This window comes from Lepeophtheirus salmonis, chromosome 7 (assembly GCF_016086655.4).
Source record: "Lepeophtheirus salmonis chromosome 7, UVic_Lsal_1.4, whole genome shotgun sequence".
NCBI lineage: Eukaryota > Metazoa > Arthropoda > Copepoda > Siphonostomatoida > Caligidae > Lepeophtheirus > Lepeophtheirus salmonis.
The window spans coordinates 37357050-37383231 of NC_052137.2; the positions used below are offsets into that span (position 1 = coordinate 37357050).

The 26182-nt window shown below is 30.8% G+C and overlaps 1 protein-coding gene across 8 annotated transcripts in view; it reads left to right on the top strand.

Annotated features, from left to right (window-relative positions):
* Window positions 1–26182, top strand: part of LOC121122218 (uncharacterized) — a 244022-nt gene that overhangs the window by 187199 nt on the left and 30641 nt on the right. The window contains exon 1 of one of the 8 annotated variants that reach the window (XM_040717215.2): window positions 19769–22346. The exons of the other annotated variants lie outside the window; for them this stretch is intronic. Within the exon in view, the coding sequence (XP_040573149.1) occupies window positions 21467–22346 (880 nt within the window). The 5' untranslated portion in view covers window positions 19769–21466. Of the gene's footprint in view, window positions 1–19768; window positions 22347–26182 lie in introns of those variants that run through there. 8 annotated transcript variants of the gene reach the window in all.

A 26182-nucleotide genomic window follows, 5' to 3' on the forward strand; every position in this document is an offset into this window, starting at 1 on the left:
GCCGTTGAAGATAATTTGGTGGCAAAAAGTTCCTGATTTTAAAATTATGCGTGATATATATATATGATAAATACATAGAATGCATTGAGTAATAGCAAGGGAAATCCTTGACGTTGCAACAGCAGACGAGAAAAAATTTATAAAAAATATCGGGTTTAATAAAAATAATTAGGCCTTTTAATCTATTGATGATCATGTTTTTGATCCATCATTTAATCAAGCCATATATTCACACTAATAAAATCTATTTCAAAATGTTATGCAGGTATCAAATTATATCATTGGGGAAATTAAGAGGATTCAAAGGATCAAAAATTAGAGAGTACTCACGAATCTTATTTAATTTAAGAATCAATAATTTTTTATTCCTAAATTAAATTATACTCAGAATAATATTCCAAATCCATTATTAATATTTAAAAAGATTAAATAAAGTTCTATTTAAATTTAAAAGTTGGAATAAATGTTAATATACTTTATAAAATGATATGTTTAAAAACACATTATTAACCTATTGATGTATCTAAATTGGTATAATTAAGGTAATAAATTATTATATTACAATATACACTTAAAAAAATATAAATATTTGAAGCGCCTTCTTTGTTTTTAACATACCTATCACAATTAGAATATCTTGGTCAACTATTTCTTCTTTTTTGACGACGTCAACTAGTTATTCACATCTTCACTCTATGTATTTTATCTCTATGGAGAAATAAATCATAATTTGAGTGTGTGCAATGTCGTCATTTCTACTGTTAATAGTAAGTATCCAGGGAGACTGGTACTTAAAGCTGTGTCTACGTTATTGCATTTTATAGAAGCATAATAAGGTACTATGCATTCTCACCGATTGATAAACGCAAATTAAGGGTATCAATTCAAGACATGCATCGGATGTTAGAGTTTATAGAATTTTATGATTTGTACATAAAAGGTACATAGTATCACATAAAATATGTTACCCTAAAGTTTCTTCTTGCCTCTCGATATAACCAAGATATAGAAAGGAACAATATATTCATCTAGGGGCATACCTTTTAATGATAAATTGTAAATATGCAAGGCTCTGGATGTTAAATTATCAATTTCCCATAAGACACATATACATACATAAATAATAGGCAAAAATAAATCCCTTTATATCGTTCTGCATGGAATACTTAATTTCAAGAGTGTGGGATTCTTTTGCTCAGAGCGTGCGGTTTTGTGGGCGGTTAGTCCCTTATGCTGTATATTTGTTTTAGTTTACTTTGTTTTTATATCTGATTTGATCATTTTATTGCAATTTATCACCGTAAATACATATATGTAACACTCCATTACTTTTTTATTAAATCAATTTATCAAAATTTGCTGTGTATTGACTTAGAATCACTGCCAAATCATTCGATCCTTATCTATTAATCAATTAAAAGGGCCTCTCCACCATTAAATTAAAAAAATAATCAGATGATTAAATCTTTGATTATTTATTTTGTAAATTGTAATCTTTAGTTATTAGTGTTTTTATGAGTTCAAGACCGATTTTTTTCCTGTTCGGTCTTAAATGATTTTTTCTAGATCAATTCGAACCGATATTTCGGTCCACACCACGATCATAGACCCTTCATCAAAATGTAATTATTTTCAAATAGCGGACTGATTTTTTGGTATTAATATATAGACCGATTTTCTCCCCTACCTGCCTGATTTATGAGTTGTATAAATCGTTAACCTAGCGCAAAAGCATTACATCTGAACACAAGATTGAACTGATATATTTAACTTTCAATATTTGGGTGACTATATTTTCGCCAATATTGAAGCTAGGAGATTCAAATTTTGCTATCATCATTAGTATAATCCAGTCACAAGATTCTAGTTTATTTTAATTAATAATGCCTGTTATAAATATCAACCAATATATTATCAGAAAGTACATTGTTGCAGCCAAAATATTTTTAATTCAGTGCTAAAATGTTCTATTTGTTTTGGATTATACAATAAAGTTTACATTTCCCATCAAATCACTCAAACGACTGTTATATAACAACTGCGCGTCCAAAATGGCAGAAACTTTGGTTAGTAAAAGTCAATGGATACTAAATAGATTTGACTAGCTTTTATTTACGAGTTCATAAACTTATAAATATATAAAATTTTGAGTATAATTAAGTCTATCTGCTATGTATAGACTCCAAAACAGCTGATTTTTTACATGTGAGTCTCTTGGGCATAGTACTGGACATTGATCACAAAAATAACCTATATTAAAAGAAGTTTCTCAAAATTATTTCAACTCATCCAGTCCTTTAAAATCTTTTAGTTTTTGGCTTCTAGCATGAAATTAGTACCTGAAGAGTTGAAGTTGAACCAAAACTTGATTTACTAATAGCCTGGTGCTTGAAGTAGCTTATGCTATAAAAGACATCGGAGATTCACCCAAAAAAAGAGATGGTAGAGGGTTTCATAATATAACAAAAAATAGTGTGTAATCCTCACTCAGTGTACGTACATACCTGGAGTAAAATTATGGGCAAGATTTTTGTTGAATACAATTTTTATTTAGATGGCAAAAACTGTATTTTTATATTTTTGTTATTAAAAAAAAATATCTATATAGTTAACTACCTGCTAATTAATTCCTGATGAGATAAGTATTATTACTAATGACGATGTTTGCATTAATTGAAACTAATATTTATTTTATTATCAACTCAAGTCAAATATTTCCCAACTGTCTACACTCCCACGTACCTATGTTGGTATACATATATGAGTGTTAGGAATCAAGTTTATCAAAATGACCCCTCATGCTACCAAAATAGAATTTTCCATTCTCATCACCCCTCCCCCTACGATTCTCAATTTCTCAAAAAGGACTCTTTGGTTAATTGTAACTCTTTTTTTTTGTTGCTAAAAATCATATTATGTAACATTACATTAAATATTCGATGCAATTTACCTATTTAAGATATACGCTGTTGTTTCGTTTACGTCAATTGAATTCTAAGTAATATTATGTTCAATGTACCTATATGACGTATATAGACATGTATAATAAGAGATAGTATTTCATATTATTGCAAAGGAAATGGCATGAAAAAAAGAAGACAATCCTACATAGTTATCATAATAATACCTAGACGGTATTGCGTGGGCTACATTTTAACTCTATGGGCTTATTTAATCCTGGGTTTTGTTCCTGCAATTACTTTTATTTTTGGTAGAATTAAAAATTATTAATATTATTATTAAACTTCTTATAGTTTACAATATAAATCGTGACCGGTAATTTTATTCCCAGTAAATTCATCGCCAGCCATTTAATTTCTGCTGTGAAGGGATATGTTAAGTGACGTCATACGGTTAATTAATACGGTAGTCAGTACTCGGGATGAGTGACAATTAGTGATGAATGGCAGACTGATATGAATGATTGATCGTGTCTATGTATGAGAAATAACTTCATGATAAATCTTTAATAGTGAGTAAGAATGGATCCCCATCCGTTGATATTATTTATTCCTTGGGAAATAGAAGAAAAACCCCTCATTACTCCTCCTCTTCTTCATTGTCTCTCACTACTTGCTCCTTCTTCTTCTCATCAATCGACAATCATCAATTTCATCATCATCCCCTTTTCTCTTCCCTTCCTTTTTTCGGATTCTATTCAAATCTTCGTGATCAATGAGCAAGTTGCTCTGGCCCCTCACTCCCTTCTCCAGGATCAATTACTCTCCACTGCTTCAAGTTTCACTCTGGATTGAATCCTAAAACAATCATCATCATTCACAGGATCATGCTAGGTATAAGGGCACTTAACATCCCTCTTCAAAGTGAGAAGGAAATCTCTGGGGATGAATTTTACATGGAATGAAATTACTAGGAAGGAAAAGAGAGGGAATAAATGGCTAGGATTGAAGTAACAATATACATACATGTGATAAAAACCTTTATTGATGAAATTTTGAGTTCAAATTTGATTAGATCATGTTTTCCGGTCTGACATTAATTGAAGAGATTCACGTACTTAACTAGGGATGTATATACATATTTGTGTTTGGCGTCGGTCTGGAAATCCTTGACCAGTCTGAAACCATTGTAATTATAACTAATTTTATCCAACTTAAGTCTGGTTTGGTATTGTAGTAAAATTTGTCCTAAAAAATTGATATTGGTCCGATTCCGCGACACTGTTTTAAGAAATGACTTTGAGAGAGAAAACCAGTATATTTTTAGTTCACTCGGTCAAATTTCGGTGTGGACTGGTTTTGTAGTAAAAAAACGCTCTAAAAAAATCTGTATTGATCTGGTTCTGCTTAATCTTTTTTAAGCAAATTTGAGGGAACAAAAAGAAATATGGGTAAATTTTAGAAATTGGAAAATAAATAAAATGGTGTACGGCCCTTTTTTTTATGAAAAGAAAATATTGGCCTTGAAAACTAAACTTAAGATCGGACCGGGTTTCAACACATATACATTGTACATACATATGTAAATATAACTTTCATATGTAGCTATGAATGTCTAATGAGTATATTTCGCAAGGAATGCAAAAAAATTAGCATTTTTTAACAAAAGGCCATTATTATTTCTATTATAATCATTGAGGAAATCTATTTTTAAAAGTTTGGCAAATGCAAAAGCCTTTTAAGCAGATACATGAGTAAAGTACAGAAATCTGCCAAAGTTGTTACATTATTAATCTTCTTTTTTTTTTTTTACTTAAAACATTCATTCGTCTTATGTGGGAGTTAGATAATTCAGACAGTTAAAAAGATTGTCGAGCATTTTCGAGTATTTCATAAAGAAAATATTCTTGGTTTTAATTATCTCATGACTAATTTACAATTTGGGGTTTTGCACAAATTGTACTCCAAAAAGAAGATGGAATGTTTTAAATTAAGAATATTTAGTACTTGTGATAAGTACAATGATGCAATGGTTGACATTTCATAAGATGTTCAGAATGTTAATGTTGTTATTATGTCAAACAAAAATATCATCATTTTGTTGGAAAATTCGTTCAAGTTTAGTCTCTTGCCATAATTTCAACTTTAACAGTTTTTTTTATAAAAAAATTACTCCCCAAATTGTTAAATAAGCCCAACAGCCTTCCTACCCTCCTCTGATGACGTCACCATTATACAATCCCCCCTTACCCCATAGACATTCCGGTGCCCCCAACTTTTTTAGAATATGGTTTGTTTAATAGTTATTTTATAAAAATTTCAATTTGCGTGACTATGACGTCACCATTCTATAATTTACCCTCCTCACTTGTAAAAACATTACAATGCTGCTGCTGTGGGACATTATATAGTTCAAATGCATACTGTTACATTAATCTTAAACGGTGCTAGGTAAATACAATCCCTGCAAATTCATCCTCGGACTTTTCATTCCTATTTTGAAGAGGGATATTACGTGACGTCAAGTGGTTTATGTTTATAAGCTAGTTAGTAGTTTTTGTGTAACGCTTTACAGAGAGGGGCCCGAGGAACTACCTCATTGCTTACGTAGATTTGAATTGAGGGAGATAAAAGAAAAAGGGATAATGCAATGGCGGGATTTAATTTGATATCCCAAAATATGAGTCATATTCCCGAATTCCATTCTATCTCAGCACTAAAGATTTATGATGACGTCTCTGGCCCATCACTGGTCATCTAGAGTGCCGTCTGCTGTACTGTACTGTATTACACAAAAACTACTTACAATTTCAGAAACAATTAATATCCCACTTCAAAATGGGAATGTGTTGTCCGGGGATGAATTTTGCAGGGAATGAACGTACTAAGAATATATTTAAGGAATTTAAACAGATAATAAATAAATAATTTTAATAGATTATAATGAAATTATATCTAGTTGGTAATTAAAATGCCTGTTGTTATAATTAAATGAGACGTACAAATTTTAATTAGTACTGCATATAAGTACATATACATAGGTAGGTACATACATACCCATTACAAGTCCATTCCGAACATGGAAGTTGATAGAAAGGATTTATGTGTTCTAATTCGTAATTTGTTTTTATAAAATTAGATTTATAGGCGGAAGAATTTTACAAAACGGGGGATATATTGTAGATACATCGAATATTATGTATGTATTTGTAAAAGATAACAGAAGGAAAAAATAATGATTACTCGCTCTAAGCAATTTCCTCATGGATTAAATCCAATCACATGAATATGGAACGAATCAGTGAGTTCCTTTTAGATTCACATGTATAATTTACTCATTTTGTAAATTAATTTAATTCCTTTAAAAATATGCTAATTTTTTTTAAGTTCAACTTCCTCACTCTTGTTTTTGTGTGTTTAACACTTTGTATTAATTCAATAAAGACCATTTATTAGTAGTGTGCATTGAAGAAGGTATTTCACCTGTATGCATAATAAAGAAACCGAAAATGAACATGGTAAACCTGACAATGGAAAATGTTACAGAAGGAGAGTAGTGTAGCTGTCTTGACGTTTCATTAGGTTAGCTGTGATAAAGGAAATAAACTCAAATCCTAATCTGCATCTTTCAAGGACATGTGCAGCAAATTACCCTGATGTCGATCCTTAACTATTTGAGAAGATGAACAAAGATTTTTACTTATAACTTGGTTTTTGGATTTAAAAAAAAAATCCAGAAATTAACATTTTTTGGAAAAAATTCGTACACTTAAACTTTTCTAAACAAAATTGAAAAGGTATATTTTTGGAAAAAAAATTCAAAAATTAAATTTCAAATATTGACAAAAAAAATAATTTTTTTGGAAAAAAAAATCCAAAATTCTACAGCTATTCACAGCAAATTAAATGTTTTGGATAAACATTTCAAAAAAAAAATTGAAATGTTAAATTTTTTGTAAAATAATTCCAAAAATTCTAAGTTGTACACAAAAAATTATAAAAATTAAATTTTTAGGAGGGATAATTTTCAAAAATTAATAGCTATGAACAGAACTTTTTCTTTTTTGAAAAATTAAATTAAATCTTCTATTAAAAAGACCATCTAGTCCACTCGATAAGGTAGCTCCTGTTGTTGGACTCAGAGTAGAATTGAGGATCGACATCGGATGTCTACTTATTTACTCGCAACTAAACTATTAGAACGTTTTGAGAGCGAAGCTGCTCCCTTACTAAACATAATTAATATTGTTATGTTATTTGTCGGTTCCTTCTATTTTTAGTACTTACGAGCAGGTCATATTTTATACAACTCTTATCTATTTATATTATGAGATTTATTTTTAGAATTGAAGCTCTTCTTATCTACAAGTTAGAGTGAAATGAATGACATAGTCTTGTTTGATAACTACACAAACCGTTGTTAAGTTAAGGTAAACTCATCTTCATTCCCTCTTCTCTCTATGTCTCTTGTACAGGTCAACGTATTATGTAATGTGATAACACTCAGACAAAAGTGATGGAGAGATACCTACAGTTGTTGAATGACTCTTTGTTAATGTCAGATTCTTTGTAACACTTTGCATTTATGTGTATTAGTGTGTTGTTTCTACAGAATAAGTTTTGATTTGTCACTCATGGAGAATTTGCTCAATTTATATTTAGAAAAAGGAGTTCCAAATAACGGACATGGGTTTTATTTTAAGCTCACAAAAGAAGTACATAACTTGCCTAGTCTAAATGGACGTATATTGTGGAATTTTGATAATTCCAGTTGACAAATTTACTCAGAATATAAATTGAGAGCTAAATTGAGCATAAATATCTATATACCTATATACATGGGCGTCCGTAGGGTTATATTATTATTATTGTTCTTTTGGTTTTTTAGGGAGCCGTCCCTAAAAAAACATTGGTATTTGGTATTCCAATTTCAAAATCCATAGCTATTCACAAAAAATTAAAGTGCAAATATTAAATTTTTTCGAAAAATTTTCAAAAATCGATATCTTTTTTCAAAAAATATATATATTGGAAAAAAAATTGTAAATGAAATTTTAATATTAATTTTATTGGGAAAAAAATTCAAAAATTCAAGGCTATTCACAAACATTTAAATTTTTGAAAAAAAAAATCAAAATTTATATATCAAATATTAAATTTCTTAGAAAAAAAATTGAAAAATTGATAGATATTTGCCGAAAAAATTTTTTAGGAAATTAATTCAAAGATTAATTTTTTCGATAAAAAAAAAATCTAAAATCCACATCTATTGACAGAAAAATTAAATTCTTAGAAAAATATCTCAAAAATTAAATATTTAATTTTTTAGAAAAATGTTCGAAATATTTTTTTGTTTTTGTTTTTATAAAAATAATAGTCCATTGGAGGTGGCTACAACCCCTCCAGTTCATCCCCTTCAGATGCCTCTTATATCTAAATTTAATTACACTTGTTAACAAAAAGGCTACTTTTTTGCGCTTGGACTAAGATAGTTTTTTCTCGTCGTATTTACCTACCGAAACACATGAAAATTAACTTTATAATCCAAAATTTCTGGGTTTATGATTTATTTATTGATATGTTTTTTCCAACATCTACAAAATTATGTGCCATTTTTCACCTTGAAAAATGGCACATAATAGAAATAAGCATGAAATATAGTTTGTAGATACAGGTTTCCACATTCTAATGAGGCTTTAGTTATGTGTGTTTCTGAAGTGTAAAAAAATACCTTGCAAGGACGAAAAAGTGACAAAAAATGGGTATTTTCTTTCATAGTCTAACAAATTCCTTATTTTTGATCAAGATGACAGAAATAATATTTTGTCGTAAAGTGATGACATAGAACTTTATAGTTAATAAAACAACATCTTAAAAAAAGAAATAATTTAAAAGTTGTTTAAGATCTGTTCCATGAAAATATATTTTTTGTATGTTTATTAAGCTATCAAGGCTTATTATAGTTGTACTGTGTCAGTCCTTATTACAGGTTAAAAACAACATTCTCGTCTAGTTTAGTATCTGTACTGGTCCAGTTCAGTCCTGTATATCAGTCCGAAATTTATAAAGTTCGGACCTGGATGATGTCACTCTATTTTATTTCGTCTTTTTTTTATCAGTTGAAGTACTGACAGTCTGAAGGACCTATAGTATTAAGAATCAGTCCCAAGGACTGATAGAACTGGTTCTGAGACTAGAATAAATTAATTAGGTCTGACACAAAACTGATTGACAGCATAATAAATGTTGCTCTTTCAACAAAAACAGTAATTTCGGCCTTTAAATTTTCCATATTTCCATGTTCCTTGTGATAAAAACAACCTGAAGCACAGCCATTTTAATCCAAGGGCAAACATTGGTTGGCCACTGTTTTGAATTCTGTTAAATTACAAAGTTATAAAGGGTTATGTTGTTTGAAACGATTGGCTCTTTTTAGTGTTGGTCAGAACTACTAATCAGTCTACCCCCACCCCTTTCAGTCTTTCATTTGAATCATTCTGATCTTTTTATCGTTAAATGGTCCAAAGGACCTATACGTCGGTCCTTCCGCCCTACGATTCTATCTTCTTTTTTTTTATATTCTCTCCTACCTAGGATAGAAGAATATAAAAACGAAGAAATTAATGAATGATGGCTAGAACGTATAAAAATAATTTCTAAGCACACACTTCCTACCTTAAATATTAGGTATCTCGTTTCTTTGAAAGAAGTTAAGTTGAAAACACATATAGTAACTACGTCATTTCAGCTGTTGTAGCTACCATAATAGACCGATAAGGACCGGTCATAGGATTCACAAATTTTATTAGGACCAGACCAAATGGACTGCAGTTTTTTTTGGTTTTTTTTTTGACCAATCCAAAACTATATCTTTCATATTATGAACTTGTATCCACTAAAAACACCACGGGAAATAATAAAAGCAAATTTCGCCTTTGCAAACATGAACTTTCATATTACTATCTACATACATAGGTATATATATAATTTGTGAATTAAAAGAATCTAGATAGGAGCAACAATAGATATTATTCATACATAAGTAAATATATGTGAATAAAGGAGTCATGACCATTCAAAAGTAGGAAATAATAAAAGGTGAAATTTAATGCTGGAAGCATTTGCAAATAAAAAAACAAAATATGTACAATTTCTCCCCACCATAGATAAAACAAAGGGCTCTCTTCATAACTATTTGAGTAAGATGGAACTGGCTGTGAAAGAATGGATCACACATCCTCACCAGGCTCATAATATTTTGGTAATTAGAGGTGCGTAATATACAGTATGGGGCAACGAATCATGCAGTAGGATTTAAACAACTTTAGAGCTCATATCCCTTATTTTAAACTATTTTAAGTTACATGAACTTATTCTATAATCCAATAAGAACAAAAAAAGCTGGGCGTGGGAGATGTGGCCCCTGAGCTCGCTGGGCCTGAATCCCCTGGACCATGGGATGTGGGGTGCTATTGAGAGGAAGGCTTGTTACACCTCTCACCCCATGTGGAGTCCCTGAAGGCTGCGGTAGACAAGGAGGGGAGAACATGAGCGAGGACATAGTGAGGAAGACTTACTCAGCCTTCTGCCCCAGGATCGAGGCCCTATAGCTTATAACATCTCAATAAACCAGGAAACATTTCAATTCTCGAAAATCTTGGCGAAATTCTACACCGGAATTATTATTGCACAATTCGCTGATGCACACTGTATTTTTTTAATTTTCCGACTGACATCTCATTTTTTTTCAATTGACTTTTCCTTTTTTCCTACTCAAAGATGAGGGGAATTTTCTTTTCGAACTAAGATATCGCCCTTTTTATTCCAAAAATTACAAATGGGCTTTCTTCATAAATAATTTATTTCATTTTTAATTTAACTTTTTTTAAGTTTTTTAATGACTTTTTAAAAAAAAGTCATGGCTTTTTTGTGTCCCTTTCCTAAATTGTACCGATATTTAGTTTAATGACATTTTTATTTATAAGTTAATGTTTTTAAAAATGACTACATTAATCATTCAAAAACTTTCAACCGACATCCAATTTTTTCCAACTCTAATACTCCATGGGGAAGTGTCAAACCTACATAAGGACCCCAATTTGAACTCTGTACCTCAATAGGTTCCAAAGTTATGGTCGATTATGCATTTTTAATTAAAGTTTAGTGTTACCTTTACCTTTGACCTCGACCTCTCAAAATTTATTGGGCTTTTACTTTGACCATATGCTATCTTTGAACAAGTTTGATCAAAAGTGATCTGTAACTTCTGATGACTAACAAACAAACAGAGGCAAAAATATAAGCTTCAACTTCATTTTGGAGGTAAAAATGTATAACTCATTCTATAAAAATAAAATGAATGACTTTTTTTTTTAATACAAACGTAATTATTGTTTGTTCTTACAATTAAAGGAACCATTTTGTTTGTTAATTCATTAGCAGGTCAATTTTTTCCCAAACCTCATTGCAAGTACCGATTATAATACTATTTTAGTATAGGGCCACTTTAATTATGGATTTACTCTGGTACCACCATGGTACTCATATATTGAACAATATTACACTCATGAATTTCCGTACAAGTTTTGGTGTTCGGTCTGGAAATCCTAGACCGGTGTGCGACCATTATAATTCTACTAAGATCGAACTAATTATTTCCAAGTTCGGTCTACAAAAAAAAAATGTTTTAAAATAATTTATTTTTGTTAACAGAAAAAAACAATTTTATATATTACCTCTTTTATAAAAAAAAATCTTCATATTTGGGTCCACCATTTTACATTTTCTGTTTACAATTTTGTTTATATAAACATATCCTTTCAGATTGTTCTAAAAAATCACTTAACACGTTACCTTTGTTATATAATGCAACCTTCCCTCCAAATAGAATCAGAAAGAAGGCCCAAAATTAGTTGATAGTTAGGCAATTCTGGGATGATTTTTCACAACTATTCATTAGTATATTGTGGGAAATTGTTCAAAACTAAACTTAAGATTTATTTTGAATAATCAACGTCTATAACACTGATTAAATTAAAAGAAGATCAGAAACATCAAAATCTAATAAAAACATCAATTATAATTTTTTGTGTAAGGGAAATAACGCCGTGTTGAGAACCAAAAAGTTATCAAAAACCAAATAATCCCTACATTGTAAAGTATGAGGACGATGACTTCAATCAAATGAATAAGAAATATTGAAAAAGAGAGGATGGCAAAACGGTGTGGTCCATTCTCGAAATCAAAGACACTACTACGGCCTCAAATAGATAATTATGACATATACGAAAAAAATTATAATGGAGACGCTGGTTATACCTTTGCAAAAACCGCCGTTTATTGCTTTCAAATTTGTGATAGGGCTATGAAGCCGTAGTTAGAGTAGTGGATTTCCTTATTGGTGTTTTTCTCAAAAAGGCACGTGCAAATTTTAATTTATTGTATTTATTTATAACTCAAACATTGGTGGATATACACTAGTACGTTCCTATATCCGCTTCATTTTGAGTACTGTACATAGTTTTGTTGATGGACAAAATGGTTTTGCAGGGGTATACACTGGGAGTAGGCTGGAGGGGATGTGGCCCCTCCTCAACATCCAAATTTACAAAAACTAGTTAGTCCTACAATTACTTATATACAAACCATATAATTTTTCAAATTTTTTGTGAACAGCAGTGGATTTTTAAAAAAAATCCAAAAAATTTAATTTTTTGTAAATAGCTTTGGAGTTTTGAAATTGTTTTCCAAAAAATTTAATATTTTCAATTTCATTTTTGATTTATATTTCCATAAAATTTAATTTTGTATGAATGGCTGTAGATTTTAAAAAAAAAATCCAAAAAATTCATTTTTTCGCGAATAACTATAAATTTTGTAAAAAATGTTATATTTCGTTGTTTTTTTTCAATAATTTAATATTAGAAATTTATTTTTTGAAGTTTTTTCTTAATTTTTTCTCGATGACTATGGATTTTTTAATAAAAAAAATTGGAATTAATTTAATATTTGAAATGTTATGTGAATAGCAACGGATTTTTGAAATTTTTTTCAAAAACCAAAAAAATAATAATAATATAATCCTGCGGATTATATATTTTTCTATTTTTTGTCTCTCTATTTGGGATTTTGTGCTACTACTCAAACATAAATGATATCGATTTAGTTAGATTTTTGACCTTTAAAGAATGCAAGAGTTACAAACATACATACCAACTCACCTTATTACTTAGTACGTCGATCAAGGTTCTTTATTTTTTCTCTCCTTCTCAATTTAGTGTAGGTGCATAATTTGAATTATTTGAACAATGCATGAAAATTATAGGTAATTGAAAATAAATAAGCATATATTTTGGGGTCATTACCTTTAATAATCGTGAGTTTCATAATGGAGCATCAATGTTGAGTTTCCATACTTATACTTAAAGTCAAACCCATATTAAACGGTCAGGGAATAGTGTAGATGACCTCTTACGCCAGGTTTGGTATTTTAGAACAATTCGAAAGTTGATAAAGGAGTATTTTAAAGGACACAATTAATTCATTCTGTGATAGAGAGAGAAAGATATACATTTTTGTGGAAAAGAATTATGAATGCATAATATTGTATTTATTAACTCGTCAAGAAAGGGTTGATTATTTATAAGGCTATAACCGGGCACTCCTTCTTTGTTCCGTAGACAGCAGTCTATGTGAGTTTAAAAAAGTGAGCAGTAAAAGCAGGTGCATCTATAGTGATGTAAATCGTGAGTATTTTTTAGCTGGCCCATTTTTATTTGGAATTGGATATCTGAAAATGAATTTTCTATTCCTCAACAGTTGTCATTATTATTTAATTTCTGAGAAGTGAACGTCCTTTCCTACTACATTCAACTATATTCAACAATCCAATTGAACATTAGTGTGTGCTTATAAAAGACGAAGAGAAACCTTGAGGATTAGTTGATGAGTTATTATTACAAGTCTTTGTTGGACACAACGTAAAATTGGGGATCGACATCGGAGTAATTCCCGCCAACCCCCTTGTTCATTTCTTTCTCCCCCTTCTTCCTTGTCACAGCTGATTGTAGTTGATCTAATTAAATGGCATGACAGCTAAACTTCTCTCCTCCGAAACATTCTTCAAACTGTCAGGGTCACCATGTTGATTTCCGTTTTTATTTTTTAAACATGCACAAATACACGCGATTTTCATTACTATTCATGTATGATCCTATGTAAAAAGGTATAATGCCACTGGCCAGGGATTGCAGGATCACGCTTAATACCGTTTAGAAAGTTTATAAAATTCCTGTGTGGAACTGGATATGACCCCTTAGAGCAGTGATACGCTTAAATTAGGCAACTGTTAGTCCGGGGTTGACTGTACATATAATATTTTTGTATGTTCAAAAGGAGTAATTTTCCATCTAGGAGTGAAGATTATTTACTTAGATGTGAATAAATAGACTTGTGATTTGAAATAGTCTATCTTCTTATCAATGCCTTATTATTTAAAAAATGTTTGGTTGTAAGATGTATTAGATCAAAGGTGGGCAAACTATGTTCCATGTGAACCGACAAAAAAAAATGCCTGCGAAAAAGCTTTTATGAGACATTTTGAATGTGATTCTCAATTAGTTTATACTTAAAAGAGCCTAGTAGAGCCGGTACTATTCATCATTTATTAATAAGAAATTGTTCATAGCTTACAAAACCTCATTCCAATTCCAGAAATCAACGTTCATAACACTTATAATAAGGTCTAAAAAAAGTAGAAAATCGACAGCTTAAAAAAAAAAATCAAACATAGAAGTTGTTCATGATTTGCAAAAAATCTTTTTTCTTCTTATATATAAATATTGTATCTTGCCTTTTTTTTTTTTTTTGCATATTAAATATTTTAATATAAGCTTTAAAAATAACAATTTCCTAAATGTGGCCCTTTCAAAAAGTTTGTTCACCCCTGTATTAGATGATTAAATAATAAATAACATTCAAACAATAGATTTTAAATTTTTTATCAAAAAGTAAGAATCAAAATCTGAGTCACGGCCCTGAGGACTCACTTATAACTGTTTAATACTAAAATGGTGTTGCAATTAATGTTACTACGTCGTTTCAGCAGTTTAATTTTTATCAATAGCTGCGATCCTAGAACATCTTTTATAATTAAGTCTTCTATTAATTTGCATCTATCTAGCCATATAACACTCTATTATTATTTGATTTAGCTAGCATTTAGTCCTGTTGTTAGTCCCAAGACTGAAAGAGTGTGGGTATAGGGTTGGAGGGCAAAAGACTGACTAGGACTGCCCAACAATTTTTGAAATCAGTATATGCCATAAATCTATTAAAACAATGGTCTGTCCATGACGTAACTACTCTCATTTGTAACTAAAAAAGTAGTAATCAATTTATATTTTTGAAGAATTACTTATCTATTTTACTTTATATTTTTATAAACAACTGAATTTTGAACATGTGCAATACTTGCTAAAATATGACATTGTTCAAAGTTAGTAGGCGTCGGCAAACAAACAGAAGACTACCTTCACGGGCGTCTACATGATTTTTTTTTAAACGAAATACCTTTTTTTTTTAGAAAATTCCTCGATTAACCTTCTTTATTTTTTGAGAAACAATGTCCTTAATTTTTTTTACATCAATGACTTTTTTATATAGGAAAATCGGCAAAAAAATTTCTTAATGACCTTTTTTTTGAAAACAAATCCTTATATTGATTTTTTTTTTAAGAGGGGGGGGGATTTTTTTTTTTCCATAGAAGTGATTTTTTTTTAATTTACATTTTTTTCAAAAAGGTGGCTACAGCCCCCACCCACCCACTTGCAGACACCCCCTGACCTCCCTTCTCTTTTCTTTTTTTAAAATAACCCTTGAAAAACTGCTCTAATAAAATAGATGAACGAATCTAAAGATATTTGCATTTGCAAAGTAGGAAATACGTTTTAGTATTACATACATACATCTATTTGGCTTCCTCTATTTAGCCGTTAGTAGTCCTGTTATTACAAATTATTAGAAAAATAATAATCTTTCAGACAAACCTTCCTTTTATGCGGTTAGTTAATTAAATCATTGTCTCATTTGATTGCTCTTACATTTATAAGTAATTTAAGTAGGAACATGATTCGATTAGTGGGATAATTCCTAAGGGGATGGGCCTCAGTTATACATCCTCACCACAGTAAGAATAACAGTCAGTTATTATTTTTTTATTAAATGTATCATTAAGCTCATTTAATCATTATATATACCATATATTTAATGAGGAATGAAGATGGAGTGACAAATATCAAGGATACATTTTCATTTCTACCTTTTTCATTTTACGATATTTAATTACCTATAATTAATTATGATTTCTTTACTTCATTTTTAGGTATGTATGAAACCATTCTTTGGAGTGATAACTTCTTCATTCTCTCTCACTTACTCTGTGAAGGATTTTTGGTGGGTAACTTATTATTAGTAAATCAAGGACCGTTGCAAAAGGAACTATAAGTCGAAATAAATGTGTAACATTCTGTGGAAAAGGTAGCAGTTAGCGTGAAAAATTAAAAAAATTAATTATTGCGAGAAATTGAAATGTATTTTCTAATATAAAAGGTCATAAAACACGAATTTTAAAGATATTTAATCGCCTTGCCCCACCAGGAAAACATCTTAGCGACGGCCTTGCAAATGAATTATTTTAATAAAAGTGATAGTGCACGCATTCTTAAGCGTGTGAAGATACAGAACGTCGTTACCTTTATTGTATCTTGCAACCTTTTATACAAAAAGAAAAGAAAAAAAAGGTCCAAAATCATTTGTTGTTTAGCCGATTTTTCCTAACTATGTTGCTATTGTTCAATGATTGTTAGGAATTGTTTACAGCTAGCAATTGCTAATTATAGCTCAACTAATCAACCTTCAGAAGAATGATCAGGTGAAAAGAAACTTTGACAGCGGACAACAAAAACCATGTAAACTTTTGCGTTAGTGAGGATACGCTGTGACAACTGTACAATCTGCTTGTACAAGGACCCATGAATCATAAATATAAATAGATTGTACAGTTCAAATACTTAAAAACGCGCGCATTTTTTTTTTCATCTCTGGCTATTTTAGGTATTATATTAAATATGTACATTGGGAATCAAAATTTGGTATTTATTTGTGATTGTTATATTAAATAAAAATAAAATTTGGATTTATTTCATTTCAAAAATAATACCCAATATAGTTATATATTATATAATATTGTTAGGCATATCAGTGATCAAATATGTAAATCAAATACTCCCTAGTCTATCTCTTGATGTTTGATTCATTGAATATTTGATAATTCAGCATCAAAGATTTGAATTATTTTTTGTCTTTTGAATTGCAATATATCCAAATGTTCATTTGGACAAAAGAGACAAAATGTTAAGAGGCTCTAAATGTAGATACTTAGTATACAATCGGTAGTAATTTTTCTTTTATGGCCTTGACTAAATTGATGATAAGGGCTCCCTCCTTTCCCTGTTCTTGAATAAAGCTATAAAACCCTCATAAAATCAAATGCAGCGTTTCAATCTATTCAATTTAATTAAAATACATAAATCCTAAGCTGTGCAGTGAGCACACCTAAGGAAAACATAGCAAACAGAGACTTTTGTATGCATTAAATGGAGATTCATTATTTTTTTTATTTTAACGAGTGCAGAGAGCAATAATTTTCTTTCATTATGTAATTTTATTCAGTCATTGATGATATCTCCGTAGTAATGATGCATGGCTTATCGTGGATTTTTTTTTAGTTCTTTCTTCTGATATTTATGTCCGGACCGCTGGTCGTAACCGATAGCTTATCCTTTTCTAAAAAAAAAAAGACATCATAGCTTTAGCCTTGAAAGAAAGTGGTGCGAAACACGCTTGTAAGCTAATTCAGACTCCTGCGAGTTCTTATATATTTCCCCCGTGCAAGAGTTAATTTAATATGATACCACAATTGACGTCACTTTATCATTTCCCCCCCCCCGCCCTCTATGCAACTTTTTCTTTCTTTTGCAGAATTGATCTTGTTAATTCTATTAAAAAGTTTAACTAATGGAGGCGGCAACGTGAGTTATCGAGTAATATTCAACCCAAAAAAAGTGTAACTGCATAAATATTGATCACGTGGCCTTCCTTTCACCTCTTTGTTTTATAGCTATGGGTTATAACTAGAGTTGAGATGTTTTTAATGAAATAAAAAATTACATTTAAAAGTTAGAAAAGGAAAAATGGTTGTTGGGTGGGTTCTTTCTTCCTTTATTTTTATTCTTTAATAGATCCTCATACTTTTAAATTCTTCCTCTGGAGTATGCATTATGGGCTATTTTTGATGTAAATTATTTTTAAATATTCAAAATAAATATATATGAATTTGAATATAGTTACAATATTTTCCCTGCTCTGATGTTATTTTAAATTTATGTAGAAGGTTCTCCGCTTTATTACAGTAATTCCTTCTCTCTCCCAAAATCATTTGACAGGCAGCTGATATATTAATAGTTTTAATTCAGTATTACCACATGTATCCCTCTCACCCTCTTCTCGCGCTCCTTTTTTTCCTTTCAAAAATGTTAATTCTACTCTTAACATAGACAACTATAGACTGATTGAAGGCGCTATTGTAACGTATATTTAGATCATCAACTGCTGGTAGGATATATATAATACATATCCATTGAACACATTGATTATTGTCTTCCTCGAGGCCCCAGTCTGCTCCCAGATGGCATTCTGGAATAATTCCGCGCGGAGGAGCACTGCTATCTCAACTTCTTATCCTACTGTGTGCTCATGGTTGTGACTAGGACAGTGTTTTTCTTAGCAATCGACAGCTAATTATATAGTTCTACAACATTGATCCTAGGAAAATGTAAAAAAATGAACTTATACTTCTCAAAATTTGTATAATAGAGATGGGTAAATAAATAATTTTCAACCTTTAAAGAGGTTTTTCTCTTTCTTTTTTTTATTTTCTCTAAAATTTTAATTCGTTGTAATAGAACATAAGCCATCCTACATGTGACAACTGACTATAAAATTCGTTTTTATGCTTCCATTTTCTTGACTTAGTCCTCCACCTTTCTTTATATAGTTCATCGATAACAATTTTTTTCCGTGTCAAAAAAAAAAATAAACAAGATATATTTTTTGTACCGATCAAGAATGATTTGATTTTACTACGAGACCCTTCCAGGCCAAATTTAGATAGAATTAGTTTGGTCTTACAACAATGTTAAAGACTCTTAGACCATTCTAGGATTTCCATACAAAATCCTAAGACTAATGGGATTCCTAAGGGGGAATATTCATCATTTTTGGGTTTCTTCTACTAGCATTTGTAAGAACTTCCGTAATGATGTGATCCCAAATTGATGTTTATTCATACCTACAATATCACAAGGTCTTCCCATATGCCACAAAAAATAACCCCCTCAAAATAATTACATATTTATAATGTGATTTCTTGCCTAGCAATTTATGGCATCGTGGTAGTAATTTAAGTTATGTACTCGCAACTATGAAGAAGAGCAAAATGATGAATTATGAGCCCCTTAATATCATGTTAACTTTAGTATACTAATAATAATAACAATTATCATTACTATTATTCTTATTTATATTAATAATAAATATTTAACCGTCAGGCAAGGCCGGTCTGCGTATGAACATATGTATGTGTGTTTAAAAAAGTTCTTGGGTATAGAAAAAAATTATTCTCAATAAGAGCGGAGTCGTTCACCCACGCATAGCAAAAACGTATTCTCAAGCCATGTATGCTTACTATTATTATAGGTAGAAGTAGTTTTATTTACTAAAATATTTTGTAATAGACCATTCTTGGACCTTTAGAGGAGATAATAGCAAAGAACAACAACAAGAGTTATAATAATTTTTGCCAATAAGTTATTGATTTTTGGGGGTTTTTAAAAAAAATTATCATAGAACATGTGAAACATATATTTTGTGTAGAGTAATCAAACTCTCAATATACACTTTAGTAGGGGAAATGATGTAAGTTTGAGGTTCATTGACTTCTTTGGACCATTTTGCATAGAAATGAGGGGTGGCTTTTCTTAATTTGATGTATAAAATGTGACAAATATATCAATCACTAATTGCAAGTCGATGGACAGCTATTTTTATACACTTATGCGTATGTTTTTCCTCACTGACAGGTTCGAGCAACATGTTTAACCCCTTTCAGAGGCGTCAGTAGAAATATGTTTGGAAGGGGGTCCTTACTTTTGGTAATTTCAAAAATCCACAACTATTGACAAAAAATTAATTTTTTTGGCAAAAAAATTTAATAATATTTTTTTTTAGAAAAACACAGAAATTCCTTAATTTGGGGAGGGCTACGGCCCCTCTAACCCACCCTCTGAAGACGCCCCTGCATTTGTGCTAGGGATCGAGGCTTACAATTATTCATCTAACTACAGTATATATCCAATAACAGGGACTCCAAATTCAAGGAGGATCAATGGCCATGTCTAGGATTTTCCTGTGGATTAGCTTTGGATAACATTTTTATTTGTTTATTGTCGAAATTTATCAACGGGCTTTTATACAGTCAAAAGACGCTTGTGTCCAGTTGTCTGGGAGACATACACATGGTCTTGGGTAAGGCACCGCCTTTTAATACACCTCCGTAGTTACATCAGATTTGACCTTGATGATGAACCAGGTTAGTTACTCCAAATATTTTGTAAATAATTTCTTCCGTCTAGTCCTTATGATGGACGATCTGAGGTATCCTAATTATGATTAGTCCTTTTAAACAAATGGTGCATTCTATGCATAATTGCTTCCCTTGCTGTTGCCTTGAGTAATGCTTCTGTTGTTATTCTCTTGTTGATTAAAGCATATCCCTGTGGTTGTGAATTTAAGTCATATATGTAAGTAGGTATAAACAAGGTCGTATCTTTGTCGTTGGCAAATTTATTTTTGTATTCCAATGCAGTCTCAAATATTATATAAGTTAAAACTATAAAATATGGATATCATACGTGCTATATACATCAATCCATCTTTTATTAGTCAAAATGCACTTATTCCATAGCTCCATGGGCATCTGTGGAGTCTCTCTTGTTTCGTTTATTCAAGTGCACAATTATTGTTGATTGAATGTGCATTTAAAAATGAACTGTTTTTCTTCCTTTCTTTTTTAACTCGAGTAAAGGGCACAAGCAATCCGTTTTCTCATCCATATGTCTACAATATGTGTATAATTGTACACATATTTTTATCTCTAAGATGATGAATTAGAATAATGTTTCATATTGGTTACCTTATTTATCGGCTATCTACATACAACATAATACATACAGATTGTTGCTTTATTTTGAGTTATTCGGCGCGTTATCCACCTTTGATGGCGAGCACAATTCAAAAAGAAAAAGAAGGAAAGGAACGCGCGTCATTTATTGCAATCAGTCGTTCAAAAGACAAGTTAGTTAGTTGACTGTGTGTATGTGTAGTGCTACAATTGATTTATTAGTTGCTGTATTCGTCGATACTCTTAACATTTAACATATATATTCGGAATGCATATTCGGAAGAGTCGAAAGACATCTTCTTCTTCATCTCGTAAAGCCCGAACTGTAGAGTCTCAATTTCAAGTCACACGCAATGTTCGAATCTACGATAAAAGTGGGGAAATACTCTATCCTCAAAGAAGCAAAGCCATTTTCTATAGTAGAGGAGCCGAAGAAGAAGGCTATGAGGATGAAGTGGAAGACAATGAGGATGATGAACCCAAAACCCTCATTTCCCACCAGCAGTTCTCCATGCTCCCTAAATTATTTGGAACAAGGGTTGTCCAACCTGAAATAAGGACTAGGCGCATCCTTGACCGCACTATTTATAAAACAAAGCCTCCAAGTGTTACATATGGACGCAAATATCCCTCAAAATATTCTAATACCAAAGCATATGTCCAAAAAGTTCAAAGAGAGTATCGGAGAAAGCAACGACGTGTATCCAGGGATGAGTCTCTTAATTACGAAGAAGAGAATGATTCTTTTATATTTTCATCTTATCCCCCAAGAAGTGAGAGTATTTTGAGGCACAAAGGAGGATCACAGGATTTAGGAACCAATCCTTCAGAGAACTCATCCTCCCATCCCAATAGCACAAATAACTATCCATTCACTACACCTCCCAACAACAACAACAACAGATGTAGTAGTATCAACAACAATAATGATAACTTCAATGTCAGTGCTAATTGTCGACGGACAAACTCCATATCCATTTCCTCCAATCACACCACTTCATCCTCTAGTTCCAGTAATGAAATCCATAAAAAAGGCCGTCATATCCTCCCCTCCTCTGCCTCTAAGAAAAGCATCATCATTCTTAAAAGTAAAGAAACAGAGTTCCGAAGAGAGTACTTGGAAGACGACAACTCTTTCATAGACGAAGGTAAAGAAAATAGTTACGTTTGTGTGTACAAACATCATTTCAACTAACCTTGGATTTGTTTTTTATCAAAGAAAAAAAAAAGTCGACTATATATATATATATATATGGTTGGATGATTTTTATTATTATTTTTTTTTTTTTTTGCAGTAATGAAGGTTTAGTGAATCAAATTTAAACAAAATGTTGCGGTTGTTTTACATTTTTTAGGCTTAAAAAAAGAGGAGCAGTTATTTGCAATTAGTGTTGTCTCTGTCTTTATTTTTTCGGTCTAGTACAGTTCAGTCTGAGGACCGATCCTTACAACTGTCGGTCTTTAAGACTGTCAATTCTAGAACTGATTGAATAAAGAATAAATTAAGTTAAGTGACGTCATCAATGACCGAACTTTAAAAGTTTTGAGGACTAATATACAGGGCTTAAATTAACCAGACATTAATATATCAGTCAAAAATTAAGAATACTTGATTACAGACAAATAATGATTTATCTTTCACAAGCAAAATAAAAGTATTTCTTACGCAACATCAATTTTAAGCTTTGTGCCCTCAGGGAAAGATCCCGGACATGGCCCTGAATATAATACCATAAATATTCATTGATGCTGTAAAATCATCTTGACTAAGGTTTATTACTTATTTATTTTAGACTATTTACCAGTAGTTACCTTTGAATGTTCGAGTGTACTATTGAATACTAAGTAATCATATTGATATCCCAAGGATTATATTGGAGTTATTTATATTGAACTTTTCAATCATTGTATGGTCACAAGTATTGTGTAAAAGTTGTCATTTCATTTTTAGCTCGCAACTTGTACATAACAAATAGCAACATGAAACGAACTTTTTGATAAAGGTGAGAAGGTGGATCAAGGGGAGAGGGAACCAGACATACTAGCTTTGTAATAAAATGACATGCATGTTACAATATTACTTATCTATGTGTTTTAAAAATGTACATATGTGTACAGAGGCTTAAAAAGACAGATTTCAGTATTTTGTTACCACGAGGATTTTGATATAGTGACAAGATTTAAAAAAGTATATTAATAAGAAGAAGAACTCACAAAAGCTGATTAAATGATAATTAACGTTGAAATCCTCTTACGAATCAAGTTTCTTTTGTACAAAAAAGTAAGATGATTTTTTAAATTTCGCGGGCAACGTCAATTTTTTTTTTTTGATTTTTTTAATCTTAGTACATTTGCCACGAACATATATTTACTGCTTCCGCTATATAGTATAAAAATAGCTTGTATTTTAGAAGTCTTCTGTGTGTTCTGCAATTTCTTGCTATCTCCATTGGACTCTTCCATTTGTTTCGATATCAGAACCATATACCCATGATTGTTCACCAGTTATGACCTTTCGAGCAAATCAGGATCATTATTGACGTCCGTCAACAGCTCATGAGCAATGCTCATGCAACGGTTCTTTTGGGCAAAATTAAGCAGTTTCGGGACAAACTTCACTGACACTCTTCTCATGCCCAAATCGTTCGGAAAAAAAATACTGCACGAGCAAACGGATATGTCAATATCCTCAGCAACTTCTCTGATAGTAATTTTCTTCACTGCCTCAATCTGTTGGTGACGTACATGAGCGTCCATAGCAGAGGTTGTCATTGTCAACTTCCCGGCCATTTTGGAAGAATTTGTACCACTTGTAAACATTTTTTTTATTGTCAGAACAGTTTCACCGTATGCTATTGTTAACATTTCAAGTGTTTTGGAGGACTTAATTTCATTTTTACACAAAATTTATTCAAATTATTTTGATCCATGTTTTTCAATAGCAAAAATCGCCATTCAGGCAAAATACTTCAACCCGCTATCCCTCTCACAAACAAAGTAAACATATTATATCGCTTTAAACAATAAATATGTAATAACATAAAAAAATAAAAAAAATCTAGCATACCAAATATACGTTGCCCACGAAATTTGAAAAGTTACCTTACTGTTTGAACAGACCTGGTACTAGTGTTGTGTCAGTCCTTATTTATTTGGTCTAGTCCAGTCTTTGGATTAGTCCTTAAGACTGTCAGTAGTAGAACTGATTAAAAAAAACAAAAAAACACAAGAAATAAAGTTGAGTGACGTCATGAAGGACCGTACTTTAAAAGTTTTTAGGACTGATATACAGGACTTAAATGAACGAGACCAAGAGTGAACGGGACTGCAGTCTTCAGTCCTAAATAAGGACTGACACTAGACTACTTAGTGCAGGTAATATCTTAAACACTCATAGAACAGGTGGACGTTTCACTAAAGTGCGTTTACTCTTGAATTCATATTCGAAAGCTTCTGAGGGTTTTGGAGTTTTTTCAAAACTTTAAAAGTGGGGATGTTTTGTCAAAAAATCATAGGCTAGATCTTATGATAGGGTCAGTAATTGCAGGGTTCCCAAGTTTAAAGTTAGTTTAACCTTACAGCGTTTCATCAATCGTATAATGTTATTCAATCGGGTTCTCAAGTTTTGAAATAAGTTCTTCCAAATAAACAGCCATGTATGTTATCAAAAGTAATTAATTGGCTTGAGATCAAACATGAAAGGGTCTATTATAAGTAGTTTATTATTGGATTTTTTTTAGACCTTTGTAACAGTTTTTTTTTTTTTTCATTTGAACATTGTGGTTCTTAATGAGCCATTTTTACTGTATAAATGAGTATTATTAAGTACCAACTGTTTTTGTTTTGTTTCTTTCGACTATGGAAAAAATTAATAATTATTGCTTTTAATAAGGTCAGGAAAGTTTTTTTTGTCTTGTAAAGAGTCTGATAATGCATAATTAAAAGAAACAAACATTTTTGAAATTGGGATTAAAAGTTACTCCAAAATTGTACTTCATTTTCAATCATGTTGCCAAGTTTTCCAGGAAGGAAATTTTTGTGCTTGGTTCATATTAAGAAAAAAAAATTTAATAAATATATACTGCTTAAAATATAAAAAATGGTATTTTGTTGACAATTTTTATGATTTTTATATGTGGCTTGTCAACTTAAAAGCAAGCTGTAGATTGCAAAAACACGCTTTAAACAGTTTATTTTATTTGATGAAATTTCGGCGTGGGAACTTAGTATGGTAACACACTTTTTTTCTTTTACGTAGAGAAACATGAAAATATGACCCCTACTTCCAATTAGTATTTCGATAAATGTCAGTTTTTTGAAATCATCCTCCCACCTATAACGAATGCAACACAAGAGTACATACATATAAATTATTATGATGTGTTTATGCAGGGGTGGGCTTGAGGGGTTTTAGTCCTCCTACCAAGTAAGAGACTTTTGTATTTTTACAAGAAACTTAATATTTGATTTTTTTTATCAAAAAATCTAATGTTTTGTGAATAATTATGGATTTTTGAAAATTTTCTCCAAAAAATTTAATGTTTGAAATTTTTTTACAATGTAATTAATATTTTGTGAACAGCTATTGATTTTTTTTTTCCGAAAAACTTAATAACAGAAAGTGATTTTTTAAAATTTTTTCCCTTTTACAAGAAATTTAAGATTTTATTTTTTTTTTTCAAAAAATTTAATGATTGAAATTTAATTTAATTTTCCAAATTTTAATTATTTGTGTATAATTATGGATTTTTGAAATTCTTCTCCAAAAGATTGAATATTAAAAAATGCTTCCAAAAAAAGTATTTTTTCCAGAATAACTATGGAGTTTTTTAAAAAAAATTCGAAATAATTTAATATTTGAAATTTAATTTAAAATTAAAATTTTTGATTTTTTTTCTTCAAAAAAATTCCAAAAACCAAGCGCCTCCACCCTGACCAAAAATATATATATATACATATATAATTCTGTGGATGTTCCTGTCAT